The sequence below is a fragment of the Leptinotarsa decemlineata genome, unplaced genomic scaffold (assembly GCF_025532065.1).
Source record: "Leptinotarsa decemlineata unplaced genomic scaffold, Ldec_3_MD MMD2_P_RNA_scaffold_9, whole genome shotgun sequence".
NCBI classification, from domain to species: domain Eukaryota; kingdom Metazoa; phylum Arthropoda; class Insecta; order Coleoptera; family Chrysomelidae; genus Leptinotarsa; species Leptinotarsa decemlineata.
This window is the reverse complement of record NW_027412536.1, coordinates 1,917,543-1,937,353: the sequence shown is the minus strand read 5'-3', so window position 1 is coordinate 1,937,353 and position 19,811 is coordinate 1,917,543. Positions and strand designations below refer to the sequence as shown.

The 19,811-nt window shown below is 32.1% G+C and overlaps 1 protein-coding gene and 1 long non-coding RNA gene across 4 annotated transcripts in view; both read right to left on the bottom strand.

Moving 5' to 3' along the window:
- Window positions 1–291: 291 nt before the first annotated feature.
- srl (PGC-1 family member spargel) overlaps window positions 292–19,811 on the bottom strand; it is a 28,431-nt gene continuing 8,911 nt past the window's right edge. For all 3 annotated transcript variants that reach the window (XM_074170388.1, XM_023168420.2, XM_023168421.2), the window contains 7 exons: window positions 11,260–12,142; window positions 7,779–8,347; window positions 6,349–7,088; window positions 6,186–6,290; window positions 1,351–1,560; window positions 957–1,102; window positions 292–717 (listed from right to left, as the gene is read on the bottom strand). In XM_074170388.1, coding sequence (XP_074026489.1) covers window positions 611–717; window positions 957–1,102; window positions 1,351–1,560; window positions 6,186–6,290; window positions 6,349–7,088; window positions 7,779–8,347; window positions 11,260–12,142 — 2,760 coding nt within the window. In that variant the 3' untranslated portion in view covers window positions 292–610. The remainder of the gene's footprint in view (window positions 718–956; window positions 1,103–1,350; window positions 1,561–6,185; window positions 6,291–6,348; window positions 7,089–7,778; window positions 8,348–11,259; window positions 12,143–19,811) is intronic.
- LOC141480441 (uncharacterized) lies at window positions 13,741–19,151 on the bottom strand. The gene is made up of 2 exons (XR_012464343.1): window positions 13,941–19,151; window positions 13,741–13,885 (listed from the first exon to the last, which is right to left on the bottom strand). It is a non-coding gene; the product is annotated as an uncharacterized lncRNA (long non-coding RNA).

The window sequence follows — 19,811 nt, the reverse complement described above, 5'->3', positions numbered from 1 at the left end:
TCTTACTACGTAGTAACATTTACATCAATCAATTTATTGAAACTAGGAGAGTATCACTTGGAATAGTTATCTCTGTATAATTGTGAAACCTATGTACCCACTTTGATATACTTTATATAATTTGTAAGTTATATTTCTGTATCTGTGGTGTATTGACCTATGTAAAAACTTAATGTTTATTTTAACACCAATAAAATATTATATTCTATTCTATATTTTTTTTCAAAACATATTTTTTCATTCTTGGTAGGTAGATAGGATACGCAGAGGTGAATTTCAGAAAAAAAGTAATATCTGTTAATAACTTTACTGAATTTTCAACAAAAATATTTACATAATAATACAAAATACACAACCCCAATATGGGGTAACATCAAAGTAATAAAAAACACATTGATAGGACTAATAGTGAATATAATAATAATAATAATAATATTAATGAATGAAAAATTTCAAAATAATTGTCATGAATTAATTATACTATGATAAATAAGTAAATACATGATTCCAATACTGTTAAAACAAAAACAGTGAAATCAAATTTGAATCCCTAAAAATATAAAATTAAAATACAAATTTGGCCTAAAATTTGGGTAAAGCATAATAACCGTCAAGCTTTACGTTTTCGCAACTTCTCCTGAACATCTTTCAACAATGCATCGAAAGAATCTTCACTAGCTCTTGGAGCAAAATATCCACTTTCATCACGCATATTATCTGAAAAAGAAAATTTTTCAAGCAAAAAAACAATTGTTTGGCTGTCTTTTTAGATTATAACGGGTGTTTGTTTACAGTTTTTCCCAGGCACATTTTCAGATTAGTGAGAAATATTTGTAGCTTACACTTTTGACCATAAACACAGGTAAATTTGTCATCAAATCTCATCTGAAAGGCTTGACAGAGTATTTATTACCATGATTGAGTAAAGAAAATCAAAATGTTGAACGTAAACTTACCTAGATCTGAATATGTGGTTTGACAGAATATTCTACGACCTCCAAAGCTCAAGTCGTATTTAGGTTGCCATGGATCATCATTACCGTGCTCTATAGCCTCATATGCATCTAATTTATTGGCAAATGTAACAAAACCATAGTTGTCTCTAAAAAAAATATACAGTTAGCCAAAGATACTAATTTGTTTCTAAACAGTTCATAAATTTCTTTATGAGCAAATATTTTTTTCTTGCTGTTCTAATGAATGTCATAAAAACCAATAATTGAATATTCATTTCTTAAACTGAATAAGAATTTTTCTTGGTTTCCTTTATGCCAATTTTGGTTTCAATATATGATAGTTTTAGTTTCAATATAGTTCTAAAAACTAAAGAAATACTAAAAAGTCACTTACAGATACCCATGGTCACGTGCATGGAGACTTATATTCGTTATAGGGCCAAACCTGTGGAATCTCCTTCTCAAGTCATCTCTTGTCGTACCATGAGTAATACGCCCCACATATATTACACGACGCTCTTCAACTTCTAGTAAACGTTCTCTCTCTTTACGAGAGTATCTTGGTGACGGGGATCGCGATCTTGTTCTTGAACGGTTGGAAGATCTGTTAATTCATAAGAAATGCAAATGATTTAGGTAAAATATAGTTTTAAGGATATAGTTACACCATTCAAATTCATGAAGGATAATATGTTACCATTTTTTGAAAATGTTCTAGTTGAAATGTTAGTGGTCCTAATTTCTTTTGTGTGAATATTGAATGGGCGAAATCGTGCACTGTTAACTGAAAGAATGCTGCCGCTGGTAATGGATGCTCAAAATATGTATTTGTTTATTATTATTTGTTATTATATTATTATTCAACACATGAAACAATTGACACATTAAATAATTTTTCAACTCAGCCCTGCAAAATTTTATTGATGAAAAATATCTAGTGAAGCAATCATGCGCTTTTATGAACAATTAATATTTCATTTTCAAATTATCATGGTGGAAATTACTATTACAAAAAAATTGTAAAAATAACTGCCAAGAAGTCAGTGGCGGATTTACAAATTTTTAAGGTGAAGGCTGAACAGTTTTGCCGCCCTTGCCTCTACAATTGTCAATTGCCCTACATTATTTTGACAATCCCAACAATTTCGTTGAAATTGTAGGTAAAATAGTTTTGGGTATATTTTTGAGCTAATCAAAGCTCAATCATTTACGAGCGGGGTAATGTTTTCTACTCACACAATAAGATACATTCGGTAAACGTGAATAAATATTCTTTATTGCGCTTCCAAACAGTTAAAAAATCAACTGAGTCGAATTATAAAAGTCCGTTGCAATAACTTCTGTTGTCAAAATCATCGATGATATCGTCATAAGTAATCTTGTTCATTAATTCCGACTCTATGCAAAAAAGAGCAAAGGTGTACAATTAACCGTGTTACGAATCACACGTTAAAAGGTAATACCTCGTTCGTCCTTTGCTCACTCAAGTTTCTCAACTTCTGAGAGTTGCCGTTCGTATGGGGGCGACAGCTGATTAACGGAAAAACAGATGCTCAAGGTCGATCTCAGATAATTTTTTAGTCTTTTCAGACAAGCAAAGCTTCTCTCGCTCAAACAATTCGTGAGAGGAGGGAAGTCATCGGCAAAATTTGTTGCAGACTTTTATCTGCAAAACATCAGACAACCGTCATGCCAAAATATTTTTAATTTCCATGATGTAGCAAAAAAATCGTTCCCCAAATTTGCCGCCCTAGGCTCAAGCCTACTCAGCCTGCTGGTAAATCCGCCACTGCAAGAAGTGTTTTGATTATTGGGTGGTATGTAAAGTAGATCCTCCACTTCAAGAAGTGGTTGATGTGATAAAGTGTCTCAAGACATTAGTTCCTGCTATATATAAGACCTAAATAACCAGATGATAAAATCAGTGGTAGACATATTCGCAATCCGACTAATATAATTATCAAAACTTTTTTGAAGGGAATATTTCCCGATGTTTTTAAATTTGCTGAAGTGATACTTTTAATTGAAAAAGTTCTAAATATCCACAGGATAATTACCGACTACTAAGCATAATATATACAGTGCTTTTCAGATAAAAGTATCCACCTTTAATAACTTTTGTAATACTGGTATTTAGGAAAAATTCAAAAACACGTCAATTTATGTTGGAAGGGGCAAGCATTATGGCTTATTTAAACTTACTGGAAAAGCCACCCCCTCGCCCCTAGCATCATCATCCCTTTTTTTTTTTTAAATTACTTCTCATATTTTTTATGTAAAATTTGGATGCTCCTCTTTGAGCTGATTTCAAAAATGTATAATACTTGTAGGTTAAAGTGGTTAGTTTATGAGATAAACAATTTTTCTTTTAATAGCACAAATTTGACTTATTTTTTACTTTCACCTTATTTGCCTGTAATAAAATGGGTTGTACAACAGTTCGAACTCTGTAATCTTTTTAACTGTGCTATTTATTATGAAGTTACAATAAGTGTTCAAAATGAGTACCATTCACTTCCATACAATGGTATAATCTATTTTGACAGGCATAGCATAGTGTGGGGGAGCTCCGTCTTGTTGAAATACCAGTAAATCTTCGGAAAGGTTATCATCATTTTCTATTATTGTTGTAATACGTGGGTCAACCCCTTCCCTGAGTAACTCAAGATATGATTCACCATTTAAATTTCCGTTGATGAAGAAAGGTCCGGCAATGTGGTCACCTAGGATACCACACCAAACGTTTAACTTTTGGGGATGTTGTGTATGGAATTCACGCATAATATGTGGATCACTTTCAGCCCAATATCTACAATTATGCCTATTTACTAAGCCATTTAATGAAAATGAGCATTCATCAGAAAAGCAAATATTGTTTAACAATTGTGGATTGTTATTGATAAATTGCGTCATTGATTCGCAAAACTCTAGACGACGATCAAAATCATCTTCATTCAACTCGTGCACCAACTTAACTTTGTATGGGTGGTACTTGAATTTATGTAGAACTCGGAAAACTGTAGAAGATGAAACATCGATCGCTCTACTTATTGTTGACAACGATTGGGGTTGTTGAGCCTCTAAGCTGACTTGCCCTAAAATTGCCTCTTGGATTGCTTCGTTATTTACGAGTCCCTCTCGCTTATGCACTTTATTGCAAACAGACCCTGTTGTGGTAAATTTCTCCATCAGTTGAATTACATACTTATGAGTTGCATGTCTTCTGTCATGTAATTCGTTAAATATTCTAGCAGCAGCTCTTGCACAATTATTATTTTGGTAGTATAAACCTACAATTTCAATTCTTTCTTGCAAAGAGTAAACCATTTCAGTGAAACAAAATAAATAATGTATCAAAGTACACTATCAATAGTGACTACAAATTCTAGTTGACAATGTCAAACTTTAATGAAAAGTAGAGCTTTTTGTTGTTTGGATTTTTGAAGTAGAATAAATAGCACAGTTAAATAGATTAAAGAGTTTGAACTGTTGTACAACCCATTTTAGTACAGGCAAATAAGGTGAAAGTAAAAAATAAGTAAAATTTGTGCTATTAAAAGAAAAATTGTTTATCTCATAAACTAACCACTTTAACCTACAAGTATTATACATTTTTGAAATCAGCTCAAAGAGGAGTATCCAAATTTTACATAAAAAATATGAGAAGTAATTTAAAAAAAAGGGATGATGCTAGGGGTGAGGGGGTGGCTTTTCCAGTAAGTTTAAATAAGCCATAATGCTTGCCCCTTCCAACATAAATTGACTTGTTTTTGGATTTTTCCTAAATACCAGTATTACAAAAGTTACTAAAGGTGGATACTTTTATCTGAAAAGCATTGTATATAACTGGGAAAGTAGTTGAGATAATTTTGAAGAATCATTCTTATCCTTACTTTGAAAATCGTTTCTACTTAAACAGTTTTCAATATGATTTGCGAAGAAATAGATCTACTACTCAAGCAGCTTACAAACTAGTGTTCAACATAGTCGAAGGTCTTGTTCAGTAAAAGCATTCTTCTTTGACTATATGTGATCTGACAAAAGCTTTCGACTGTGTATCGCATACTATTTTGACTGGAAAAATGAGTTACTATGGTGTCCAGGGCATGGCTCTGGACACCTCACAAATACGTACCGATATGTTGAAGTGAACAACTTAAAGTCAGACCTCAAAAAAATGAAACATGGAGTTCCTCAGGGCTCCGTTTAAAGTCCACTATTGTTCTTGATCTATATCAATGATCTATGTAGGACTTTAAAATATGTTCTAGCAAGACTTAACCAGATTAAACTAATGACGCGAGATAGCAAAATATTACCCATATAATTGGTTTGCTGCTAATGAGCTGACTATGAATGAAAATAAAACTCCAAATATAGTTGTATTTTCCAATCCCAATATTCATCAAACTAAAAGTATACATTTTTTAGGATTCATTAATGATAATAGATTGAGCTGGTCTGATCATATCAAAACCGTGACTAGCAAGCAGACTTTCTACTGTTTTGTTTGTTCTGAGACGATTAAATAATTTTTTAGCTTGATGAAGCTCAAAAGAGCCAATTATGGATTATTCTACTCAGTTATGTCATATGGTATTCTGATTTGGGGGTTAACTCCATTAGTATTTTTAGGTACCAGAAAAAGGCCATAAGAATAATATCCGAACACGTTTACAAAGAGCAATGTTGTCTTTTTTTTTATTCAACTTGACATTATGCCACTTCCAATATTAAATATGCCTCTGAAGGCACTAAGCCTTGCAAAATTTAAATCTACTATTAAAAATGTCTTCTCCAGCGCTGTTTTCATAGCAGGGTTTCAACTTGTGAAAGACCTATTAAATCACCATTTTATTGATTTTATATTTGTGCTTTTAATCAACCTACACTATTTACTTTCATATTTTTTTTTGTAGAATATTTTATCTTTGTTACTCCGAACAAGGATTTATGTTTTCGTGACTTGCCATAAATTTACTACAGTATGTAAATGGTCAAATAAGTACTCTACTCTCTAAAATTCAAAAATAATATTTAAAAAATTAGTTTAACTTAATTATTATTATAAGTAAAATATCCAGAGAGCTACGAATTTTAAATATAATAAACATTATAAGAATGTTTACACAGCAGAAAATCAGTTGAACCTAATTTTTTTGTTGGTGCCAGAATACAAACAATATATGAACAGTCTATAACAAAATATACTAAGAAAATGTTTGATACCTGGATGAAAATGAGGATGATGACCTGTGAGAGGCACTACTATGAGAGCTTCGTGAACTTCTAGAACTCTGTGAACTGCTTCGTGAACTCTCAGTACTTCTCTTTCTGTAAGATAAATGATCAAAACATAAACTATACCTTAGCTTGTGTCAGCCAAACTAACCTGCTGGGTCGATTGGAAGTCTGACTTTCTTGGCTCTCACTAGAAGAATCTGAAGAAGAGGATGAAGAGGAAGAAGTCCTCCTCCTTCGGTACCTACTAGCTTTCGTCTGTTGGATAAGAGAAATATTTGTTTGGCATTCAATAGATCTCGTTTGTACAGTAGCCCTATCCTTAGGTAAATATACAATTGTTTTATCTTCACCATGTTCAAATTTGTCAACGGGAACCTCTGCTTTCAGTTCTTGTTGATCACAACTGTCTATAACCTTTGGAATATTTTCAATGACAGAAGTTATGAGAGAGTTTGAATTAATTTTATCACTGACTTTTTGCAACAATGGTTTTATTTCATCAAGTTGTTCTACAGGAGCTAAAGGATCCAATTTTTTACGACGTGTCTTGATACCAGTATTCACACCCACACTAACAAGTGTCTTCTTCACCATGTCAACTGGGACTTTTACTGGTTGAGGTGGAGTTATCTTTAGAGGTAATTCTGCCTTTTTCTCAGGTCTAGGTGGAGTGTTCAACACCTCCATTGCCATTTTCATGAGTTTCTGTTGATGACGAATTCTTTTTGTGTTTTCATCTTCTGGTAAAGGAGAGCTACAACTACTGGTGTTAGGCGAACAGTTCTGGGAATTATTTTGGTATTTCAGGAAGCCCTCTCTTCGTTTCTTGTATTCCTCCAAGTTGAGCTTCTTCTTCTGTGTGGATTTGTTATTGTGTATGGTATTAACCTAAGGAAATTCAGGTCATTTGAAATAGAAAAGTCTGTTAGCTCTATGACCTATGAATGTTATAAGTGGCGAATAATTATTTTCTTTCAAGATTATTATGATAGATTAAATGAATCAATGCAAAAACTGGGTTCATCACATCTTGCACATCATATCAATACAGTATACCTCTATAAAGATGTGTAGATCATGCATAAAAGTTACTTTCAGATACAAACTGGAAGAAAAATATCTCTTGAAACAACTTCTTCTTGTATCTGAAAGTAAAGAGTTATCTTTGCAAACTGATTATTTTCAAATGAATTGCTATCTTCCTTTCTTCGAAATTTTCCCTATTTTTTTCTGTAAAGATGGAGAAGTAGAAAGCCAAAACCTGTCTTTCCTAAAAATATACACACTCCAATTTGAACAGTATACCTGTTAAATAGAATAACTTTTGAGTGCACAAGTGTGAATATATATATTTTTAGTACTTTTGAGATCACAGATCTAACAATAAGAATACTATTATACAACTGACTACTTTTCCCCAGAATACATATTCTGGAAAAAAGTTGCAAAATACCGACAAAGAAAAAATATTTACTGTTAAATGATTCCTTATTGCCTAAGAAACAAATCTTTTCCATTTTTAAAATTAAACGAGCCCAAGATTTCATAATAAGGATTTATTGAAAAATAGGCCCATACCTTCAACAGTGATACCATCAACTTGCCATCAGCATTTTTGACAGTTGGTTGTTTACCAATAATAGGTCGATCATCTTCTTCTGCAGATTCAAATCCAGAATCCTTCTTTGGATGTTTGGGGTAAGGGGTAGCTAAACTACAATAGTCATGATCAAGTTGGACAGTGTCCGCCCTACTGGTGTTTCTATTCTCTTTGTTAGACGCCATCATAGCGTCATGCATGCGAGGTCCCCCACGTTTTTTGGCAGGCATCGGGGGAATTACAGATATAGTTTTACGTTTTCCAGATTCCTTTATACGAGCTATTAATTCTTGGGGTAATGAATCCATAATTTGTTTATTTCCAGCTGGATCCAATTGTGACGGAGAGGTAGTTGATTCGGGATTTTTGTGAATTTTTTGAGCACTGTTTTGTTGTGCTGATGACAGCGATCTTGATAAGGTGGTCTTATTTGGAATTGCACAGCTGAAGTCATATTTAGTTTTTTTTCCACTATTTGAGATTTGTAACAATGTGTTTTTTCCAGAAGATTGCTTGTTATCTTTATGATTTTTATTAAGTTGTTTCACTGAAAACACAAAGCAATTAAAGAACAATAACTCAGGTATATTAACAGAAAATTTGGCTTCAGATGCTTCTTGGGAAAAAGTTTTGAATTTCATTCTTTAATATGGTTACACTAGAAGTACTTGAAAATTAAATAAGTTTTTGTCTGGCAATCCCAATGAAAGTTTCACAGCGACACTGATAAAAACCAAAAACCCTTCTATAAGAAAGTAAATATGTTTGGCAATGTTAATAACGTAATTATATTGGTTTACTCAAAACAATATGCTGAGTGTCCAATTGCATAGTAATATGACTTGTAACGAAAACGTTGCTGGATTATTTGCATAGTTTCTCAGAAATGAAAATACTATTTCAAACCACTACATACCTTTATTTCTTTGGGATTATTACACTTACCAAACATACTTAAAAAAATGTGATTCACCTTCAATCGGAGATTAAAATGTTTGGAACAACATTGAAAGTGTTGAACATAGAAGTTGCAAATTTTCTAGGGATATTTTCATGATGAAACACCCAGTATAATTTTTGAAGTTCAATTTAAACTCGGGGTTATGCTTTGAAACCTACAAATACTTTTCTTGCCAAATAAATAAAATAATATTCAAGATTTCATATCCATATATTGTTTTTTTTATTAGATTGACCATTATTTTTATGAAATTCATATTCTTCCGACTGTTTCTGTTATAAGTTAAAAAAAAATGATGCATCATAATATTTCATTATTAATTGAAATCCTCCACAATATTGTGTAAAATATTCATACAAACGAACACTTCTTAGGTGTTACAGGTTTTTGTGAAATTTTCTTTAAACTTTTACAATGTCACAAAAATATTCAACCATCATCATTATAGAACTATATAGTTGTATGATGTCATCCAATACTGAAAAACATAGTTAGTTGTAACGAAAGTTAAAATTCATTATACTTAGTAGTTGTGATTGGACCAATCTATTTGCTAATTTGTGCTCTACTAATTGGTGGAGAAAGGATGTTGAAAGTATTGAGCAGTCTAGAGTAAATCTAAGTTCAAACCATTCAGCCCAGAAGAATATGATACTCTTGTGCACATTATAGAGTGGAAACCAGACGCATATTCCAGTCCAGAGCAAAGAAAAGAATAATAATGTTTTGAAAACGACAGGGAAAAGATTTTATTATCACTACATAGTATAAAACAAAGTCGCTTCCGCAGCCTATCCCTATGTCGCTCTTAGGGATAAAATACAGGACATAGCGGTTGCGGCGGTACCGGCAACTCCCATTAAGGGTGGTTAAATTGATCCCAGGCCCTGAATAATTCGAGAAAGGCGAAAGTCATATATGCTATGGTTTAGAATATAGCAATGTTACCATATGGTAAAAGAAACGGCCTATATATGTTTAGATAATTGGCAGTAACTGTATTATGTATACAGCATTCAATTCTGATAAAACAAGTGACTTTAAATTATAAAAACATTTTGAAAGTTGAGCACTAAAAAGTCTCCTAGTCAGTGACAATGAAAAATTGTTTTCATTTTTCAATATCATAGGTCAGAAAAAAATACGACTAAATTGGCGAATTCCAATTCTTTCCGACCAACTTTGGAATCAATCGGAATATTTATTTAACATTATTTGAATAACCTTCTGAAATGGTCAATCTTGGAGACAAAGTATACACTTACCAAGCAAGTATTTATGAACAATTATTGAAAATATGGTAAATTTTCCCGACCAATAGATTTGATGGAAAAATTTCATGTGAATTTTTCCATAAAATAATAACCAAAACATAAAATTTCAAAACAATCGAAATTATTTACAGTCTGCCTACTATAAGAAAACAAACACTGGATTTATCAACAATTTTACATTCCTTTTCTTGATATCTATAAGATCCATAATAAGTATTGAAAACAATTACATGTGTGTTTGAAAATTGTCAAAACCAAATCATTTTATTCATTTGGGAAAAAAAGTTTTTAGCTTTCGACTACTCCATCTGATACAAAAAAAAGGGGGAGTAGTTGAAAGCCAAAAACTTTCTTTCCCAAATAGTTACTGAACATGGACAGTTTCTTTGTATTCTAAAATATTTGACACATTTCTTAGACTCTACATCCAATTTTATTCTCATGTGAATAAGATAATAAAATAAGACAGTGCACATGTATGAGATTCCAATTTTAGAATTATATATCATTCAGTTACTGGACTCTGTGTCCATCTTTATGATGATATATTTCCTTGGGGTGATATTCACAATGAGGATTTTCAAGGGTACTACTTCCAAGAATTCCCTTTCTCATATCTGTAATGCAAATAAATTCACAAAACTTACCCAAACTAACTACCTTTATCCTTTCTTGTTGCCTTAAATATTAGCAGGTAGAAAAAAGGCTCTGTTGAAAAGATTCAGTGTAGTTACAAAATATTTGCTTTATGACCCTTGCCAAAACCTATATATAGTACAAAAGCCACTAAATTATAGATAAATCAAATGATCCTTTTTTTTATAATACAATTTTATATGTGCATATAATTATGTTTAATATTATTATATACATATAAATACCTATAAGGACAACCATTTTTATCAATTCTCTTTTTAGAACTTTTCAATATTGATAATGGTACACAAAAATGGAAGTCCAGAAAGAAACCATTTGTGACTATGAAATTTCACCAAGATTAAATTTCTTTCAAAACATTTCTAAAACAATTCCCTAACAATTACCATTCATTGGGCTACATTAAAATTCATTCATTGAAGTATTTTGTTACAATGTATATCAACATTTTTCAAGTTCCAAGATTTATTTGATGTATAGATTTAGACATTTTAATTTTCATGAATTTCATAGTATTTCATTCTGAATAAAAAATAGTTCTAGAATTTATGAAATATAAGAACTTACCTTGTTCAGCTTTAATGTACTTTGTTTCTGAAAGAGGATTATTCCCCTCAACATTAACTTGAGGAATTTTATGATGATCAGAGGTTCCTCTTTCTGTTTTAACAATTTCTTTGTTTGGTTTCAATTTATTCTTTATGTTTTCTTGTCCACATAAAGGCTCATCTTTCACCTTAACAATGCTGGAATAGTTACACTCCTCTTTCAAACCCTCAATTTCAAGTTTTTGAAGAGTAGCTTCAAAATTTATTTCTTGTTTCGCTACAAAACTACCCTTCTGTTCATTTGTTTGAATTTCTGTTTCTTTTAATTCTGTCCCGATCATATCAACTTGTTGAATTTTTCCCACCTGTTCCACTGAAAAAATGTCTGGCATCGTTATTGAACCAGAATCAGTTATATTATTTTCCATCAGTATTTCTTCAGGTTTTATTGAAATATTGGGCAGTTCATATGGTTCAAAATCATTTTCAATAATGTTGATAGGTAAATGAGGAACAGTTGCCTCAAATTGTTCAAGTAAACTATTGAGATCACAAGCCTCAAGAACGGTTGGATTTTCCTCTTTGTGAACCGCCAAATTCTCCTCATTTTCAGATATAGTCTCAACATCCACCTCATCTTCATCATCATCAACAATGTAACGCTGAGCTTTCAGATCAATTTTTTTGACAGGTGCCTTTAGTTTTTTCTCTGAACTACTGAATGTAGGGTTTGCAGGAGGTACACTTTCATCCTGAACTATATAGGAGGTTAAATCAAATGATTCGTCAACAGGTAAATTAAAATAATCATTTAAGGGTGAGTTACTTTGTTGTACCATTTCATTTTCTGTTTCTTCTGGAGTAATTATAGGTTCCTCCATCCGGAATTCATCGCTAACAAGCTAAAAAATGTAATAAGTTTTTTTTCTTGTCAATGCAATAAAATAACATCAAACAAACAACGCAGAATCATAATTCAAAAGGGAAATCCTAATAAAAGGTTGTAGAAAACTTTATCACAGACTGACATATTTTGATATAAAACAATGAATTTTGAGGCAAATATTAAAGGCCTAGGTCCCATTTTTCATTTCTCTGATTGTGAATTCTATTCTAGTCCAGTTTATTTTAAGTTACTGTTTAAGTTTCTAAAACTATTTTTATTTATTTTATTAAAATTCATTGAAAGTCAAATGAATCTATTCAAGTATGTATTCATTTTTCTTAATTTTATAGGGTGGATAAAAAAAGCTGATCCGACACACAAAAACTAGTTCCTAGGTACCTCTAAAAAGTACTTACCACCAAATCTGAGCTCTTAATATTAATGGAAAGATTATCCCCATCATAGTTATTCATTTTCTATTTCTATTTCATATGAAAATGGTCATATCTTTTTAACATTAGATCGTTAAAACAGTTGCATACTCAATATTTATAGGAAATTGAACGCTCTACAAAAACGATCTCTTATACGCTTTTTATTGATCTAACCATTTAAAAGATATTCAAGGTCAATTGAATTTTGTAACTTACTGAAAAATAACTATTGTCAAATGAATTTCAATTATTTTTATAGGAAATTGAACGCTCTACAAAGGTCTCTTATGGACTCTAACCATTTTAAAGATAATCACAGTAGAATTCCAATGCCTACTGATTTTTAATAAATATTTGTAATTTATCCATTTACTTTACGAGTTTTGAGATAGCTTATGATCTATTAAAGTTATTATTTAAGAAATATCATCAAACATGTCAGCAGAAAAAAAAATGGAAAACGGTCCTAAAAGCCATCCCTGTAACTTCTTGCAAATTCTTGTTAGGTTCTTTGTTATTTTGAGCTCTCGGAGCTCAAGATGGTAACTGTTCTATACTTTTGAGCTCATCGAGCTCAAAAGTCTAATAAAAGTTTGATAAAACTTGTGAGATAGAAAAAATCAAACTAATGGAACATTTCGGAGTTATTACAAAAAATACTTTTTTCGATTTATTTTCGTCAACGATCTCGAACGAATCAACCGATTTTGAGCGGACCGGAGGCGGCCGATGTTTGTTTTCTGTTGATTCATTCAAAAGTTACAGCAGTTTGAAAATTGAAAAAATTGTGTTTTATCGAACTTTTATCAGACTTTTGAGCTCGAGGAGCTCAAAAGTATAGAACTCAAGAAGATAAATCTTGAGCTGGAAGAGAACATTGCTATGGTTTTTGCTTACTTTCTTATTATCATTACCTCAACGTGAAATAAATTTTGAGTATATTGCAATAATTTCTGAGTGTATTTTATCGAATTTCGGTAACCACATGATTTTAATTTATTTTATCTTAATTGTTGCAATAAACTTGAAAGCGATAACATTTTTCAATAGAGAATAAAGAGACCTTTCCTATTTAAAAAATTGGGGGTTGCACCTGTCATTCGAAGGGAGTTAAAGGTGGGGTGACATTTTTACGTTGAAGAATGTCAAATTTCGGGATTTTTTTAAGTATGTACAGTAATCGAAATAATGAATTTATTCCATTTGGCTTTTACATACTGTATAGTGTGACATACTTTAGATGAAGACACCCCTGTATTTTAGTCAGCCTACAGAGTTCCAGCGAAAAGGGCAAATTCTCGATATTTTGCTTCGCGTTGATGATACTGAAATGAGTTAATTGAAAAAAGTTGCTAAGACATTATTTTTCACTCTACATACCAAATTTCAACCCAAAATTCGAATATTGAATTTTGTTTTTGTGATTTTCATATGGAGGTCCGATTTTCGATTAATGGTTCTGAATAAAAAGCAATGAAAATCATAAATTCGTTATAATGTAAGAATAAGAATGAAAAGCTGATTTTCATTTTGAAAATATTCAAATTTTGATTATTAGTTACCAAAAAGTCACAGAGACATCTGTCAAAATTAAATGACAATTAATGAAGCGAATTCAACAAGAAATGAAATAAACACCAACATTGGAAGTCAATTCCAAATATTGTCTCTCTCAACTGGCCCGACCATAAATCTGATACATTTTTCAATTCTTTTTCTATTATTATTATTGGCCATTCTCCTGAGTTCTTATTTCATGGCAGGCTTGCCGTATTCTCTCACCCAGATCTTGTTGATTTCGTAGCCTAGACTTATGAATCCTATTCTCGATAATTCCCCAGAAGAAAAAATCCATTGGAGTTATGTCAGGAGAGCAAGTTTTCATTTGGGCTATTTCTAACGTAATGGAAATGTTTGTTTAACCATTCTCGAACAATCCGAAAATTATGAACGGAAGCTCCGGCTAGCTGAAACTACATCTCTTCTCGCACATTGAATAGAGTTTCAATAATTTACCATAATTCATTATCAGAAAAATTAATGGTCGTTCAGCGTTAATGGTATTACTGATGAAAAACGGTCCAATGATTCTGTCGCTTAAAATACCACATCATACATTAACTTTTTGAGAGTATTGGTCGGTCGGTAGCCGGTCGGTTCGACGTGGGTGCTTTGTTCACTCACTCAAATTGACCGCCGTGTTGGTCGGTGGTTCAAGCCCTAGGCGGAACGATCGATTTTCACTTGCTTTCGTCCAACTCGTGTTAGGAATCACACGTTAAAAGGTAAGACCTCGTTAGTCCTTAGTTCGAACAAGTTTCGACTTCTGAGGGTTGTCGTTCGTAGGGGTGCGACAGCTGGTTAACGGAAAAACACATTTTAAACAGATTTTTTTTGCAGTTTTTAACCCAGTGGGGATTTTCGGTAGACCAGTATCTGCAATTTTGAGGAGATACTATTTCTTCGGTAGTGAACGTAACCTCATCAGTAACAACATTTTTCTTAGTAAACTTTCAACATTAAAAAAATTTCTTTGAGCTCAATAGGAGTAATCTAATCGTTTATATTCGTCACCTTCTTTCAATGTGTGCAAGAACTTTGGTTTTAAAAAATGTTTAATTTTATTTTAAGAACGAGCCATCTTCTGATTTCCTCTCTACTTAAATTTAATTACTCAGACCTTTCACGCAAACTGATTTGAGGATTGGCACGAATTGAACCTAAGACATTTTCATAATCATGGTACCTTCGATTTCGATGTGGATTGTCAATAGCTGAACGATTTTTTTATACACTTTCGGTTTGAGTAAAAAGTTTATTTACTGACGCTTTTGTTCCATTTCGAATACAATGTTGAATTGGTGAGCCAACTGTCTGCTACTTTGAGCACTATCACCAAATAAAGTAATTATTTCAAAATTTTCTCTTAAATTAAAACGTTTAATGGGCATTTCGTTACTATTTTTGACACATTTGCTCTCGGACTGACATTTGTGTTATAAATAGTTAATTTGTTTCTATGACACTCTAGCCCAAATTGAAAACTGTTGAAACACAAAATACGAGAGTGCTTTAAAACATTGAGAATGACGACTTTCCTTCTAACATTAGGCATATTCTACAGAAAATTGACAAATTCCTCAAAATTGAGAAGAAGCCAGTAAAGGAGACTAAATTCGATTAATTTACATTTGATAAAATAATAATTTTCAATTTTAGTTATTTTTATATATTTATTTTGACTATTCCATCATTTCTGTAGCTTCTTATTCAGAACCATTATTTGAAAATCGGACATGGAATATGAAAATAACAAAAAAAATCAAATTTGGAATTTTGAGTTGAAATTTGGTATGTAGGGTCAAAATTAATTTCTGAGCAACTTTTTCAAATAACTTATTTCGGTATCAACATAGCGAAGCAAACTATCGAGAATTTGCCCTTTTCGCGGGATAAGTATTGCGAAAAGTGCGGCCCAAGAATGTCTACGCCTGTAACAAAAACAAATCTCTGCTTTCAAAAATAACTAAAGTAAAGGGGTACCTTCATGTCAATACATAGAAAATCGGTGATCGGGGGCAATTGGTGCCTAAAATCATGACATATAGCTTGTTTCAACTTTTTTTCTGTGGTTGGGTTCTACTAGCTTAACGTTAAGCTAGCACAACCCAGGATATCTCCATTGAATGAAGATAAAAAAATTCTTGAATATAGTTGAATACTAGACTGAAATGATGGCAAAAATAATTATAAAAATTCAAAGTGGTTCTGCTGACTTAAGAGGTGTGTCATAACCAACTTGAAAAATACGTACTGCCCTACTCTTTAATATTCACTTGGGAAAAATATCCACGGCTATAAATATACTCCACTACTCTTCAACCAACACTAGTAAATGAATATTGTTATGCGATTATGAAATAGACACCAAATTTCGTTTTATATACTATAGAGATATAATAGTTCATATATTTTGATTAACTATAATTGGTACTATTATTTTAAACTGTAGATTAAAATCTGTAATTTATTCTATATAGACAGAATTAAATGAAATATCATACGATACGTGTTCGGTTAGGTTACAGTACTCGTTTATATTCTGGACTCAGCTCCTACGTCACCTTTTCCGTAAAACAACTTATATAATAAGTCACCTACCAGACTTGAAACTTGAAATACTAATTTTCACTAATTTTCTCAACATTTTTCCAAAGCGAGAGATTAACATCTCCAAGACCTTTGTGTTATTCTGTGATATATGAACATATACATAGGCAAAGTTGTATTAGAATATGTATTCCAAGCAGTATCTTTGGGTGAACAGCAGAATGAAGTAAATATACTCTCATAACACAATTTATTGCAATATTTCAATAAAATTTTGAAATTTATAAGACGAAGGTTAAACTTACTGTTGTACAGTCAGATGGGCCCTGACAAAAAAACATGTAAAGGTATAAGACATTGCAACTAATTCTCCTTTATTTTCGTATTTTAATAATAATATAACTGTTTGAGTAGAGTCTTGATGATGATAGCACGACCAGCCTACGAAAGCGCTCGCATATAATTAAATAGGAGTTACATATATTGAGCCAGAACCGAGCGATGAATATATCTGTTCGAAATCTGTAATATGGTTGGTTTCAGTGGTTTAATAACACAAAAATTATGATTACTATTTTGCGTCCGATATATGCTCAATGGCTTCAGAGAAAAGTCGAACAACATCCGCAAATTTTATAAAAAATTCTCTTCACAGATGAGACTAATTTTTCAAGAAATGATATCATGAACTTCCATAACAACCACACCTGGGCGGAAGATAACCCACATGCGATAACGCAAACACATTTCCAAGACAGATTCTCTTTCAATGTATGGGTAGGCATAATTGGGGATTATTTAATTGGGCCCTATTTTTTCCCCTTACGTTTGAATGGAGATGCTTACCTACATTTTTTGGAACACGAGCTTCCCCAACTTATGGAAGATGTTTCCATTGGTCTCCGAAATCACTCTTGGTTTATACAAAATGGAGCTCCTGCTCATTTTAGTGTGACAGCAAGAAATATTTTAGAGGTAGCATATCCCCAAGGATGGATAGGAAGAGGAGGCACTGAGCATTGGCGCCTGAGGTCACCGGACCTCAATACCGTCGATTTTTTCTTTTGGGACACCTAAAATCACTAGTTTATGCTAGCCCCATTGAAAACGAGGAAATGTTGAGGGATCACATCATAGCTTGCTGCGAAACGATAAGAAACACTCCGGGCATTTTTCAACGGGTGCGGAATTCTTTGATGAGGAGAGCAGACGCTTGTATTACTGTTGGGGGTCGTCACTTTGAACAGTTGTTGTAATAGTTGTTTCGTTGAATTTTTATATGTTTTTTTCCTAATAAATAACATAGTACTTCTCCGAATTGTTTTTTTTTACAAACTCCGAAATGTAGCACTTTCTAATTGAATAATTAAACCTGACAATTTTTTAAAATTTGGATTGAATAAGCAGTTCGATAATGCTCAGTTTAGAAGAAGTCTGTACGGGTGGTATACTGTGTATAAGGTTTGATGAAAATAACTAAAATTGCAAAAACTTATGACAAAAACCTACCATGCTTTGAAAAATTTCAACAATCTGTATTTCGAAAACGAATCATTCTTCGTTAAACATTTTATAGGAAAAAGTTGTTTATTTTGACGAGATCCACCTCATACTTAGTTTTTGTAATGTTCTCAGCAACTTCACTTAGCGCCCTAGGAGCTAAGTAATATGCATCGATACAGAAAATTGTAAATACCTATCTCGAAAACGATTACCTCCAGCGTTGTTGAGGAGGTGTACCTTTTTTACTTGGAAAAGGTCTGGGAATTAGGTTTTTTCATGAAAAGTACCAAAAGTTTACTGTCAAAAAAGTTAGGGCAATTTGAAATAAATAATGACAGCGTACGCAGCGCCCTCTAGATGTTACATGAAAATTAATACGAAATTATGATTTCCCACGTCAAAAAAACCCCGGGTATCGAATTTCGTGCAAATAACTTATGTTTTGCAAGAGTAATTTTCAAAAAGCGAACAAAAAAATTCAATTTCAACACCCCGTATCTCCGAAACAAAGTATTTTCGGACAGAAGTTCTTATAGACTTTTTTTCTTAAAATTGTCTCAAGAATACGTCACTTGAATATTTTAACGTACTTATGTTACACCCTGTATAATGAGGTGAAAAAAGAATATGATAATCGCTTGAGAAAATTTAAAGAAGATGAATATTTGAATAAAATAAAGACTTCTGAAAATAAAAATAAATGTATGTGGACAATATGCTCGGAATTAACAGGAAGAGAAAAAAAATGCGAATGTCAACTACAAGGGGATCCAGAAAAAATTGTGAATGACTATAACAAATACTTGATTAAAATTGTTCCAGAATGAATATCAAACCTCCCAAATATTCCTTTCAAATGTTGAATAAAATTTAATTTTGAATCAATGTTAGCAAAGCCAATATCTCCTCAAAAGGTAATAGAACTATCAAATAAAGTTAAAAATAAACACTCTAGTGGGTACGATGAAATTCCCACTTCTTCTTTTAATTTTGATAAAAAGAAGCATACCAAGCATAAATGAAATTATATCATAAATAACTCCATGAAATTTGGCGTCTTCCCTTCAAGACTAAAACTATCCCTAGTGAAACCTATTTATAAAAAGTGGGATTCTGAACTTATGTAAAACCATCGACCTATAAATATTCTACCAAGTTTTGCAAAATTATTTGAGCTAGCTATGTGTAATAAAATCACAAATTTTCTATATAAATGTAATATAATTAGTAATAACCAACACGGATATTTACGAGAGAGATCAACAAACAGTGCAATATTTCAATTTACTCAAAATACAACTTAATGGAAAGAAAATATTTAGCACTTGGTATGTTCTTAAATCTGTCAAAGGCATTTGACTGCTTGAATCACGAGATACTTATAAAAAAAAAACTAGAACTATAGATATAAGAGGAAACTCACTGAAATGGATTGAATCTTACCTAACAGATCGCCAACAAATAGTAACTATTAACAAACATGGAGGAACATACAGATCTGAGAATGCAGCAGTGAAAGTAGGAATACCCCAAGGAAGCATTGCGGGTCCCTTGTTATTTATTATCTACATAAACGATTTATGTTATCATTCAAACACACATAATTCAATTACAGTCTTTGCTGATGACACTAATTTA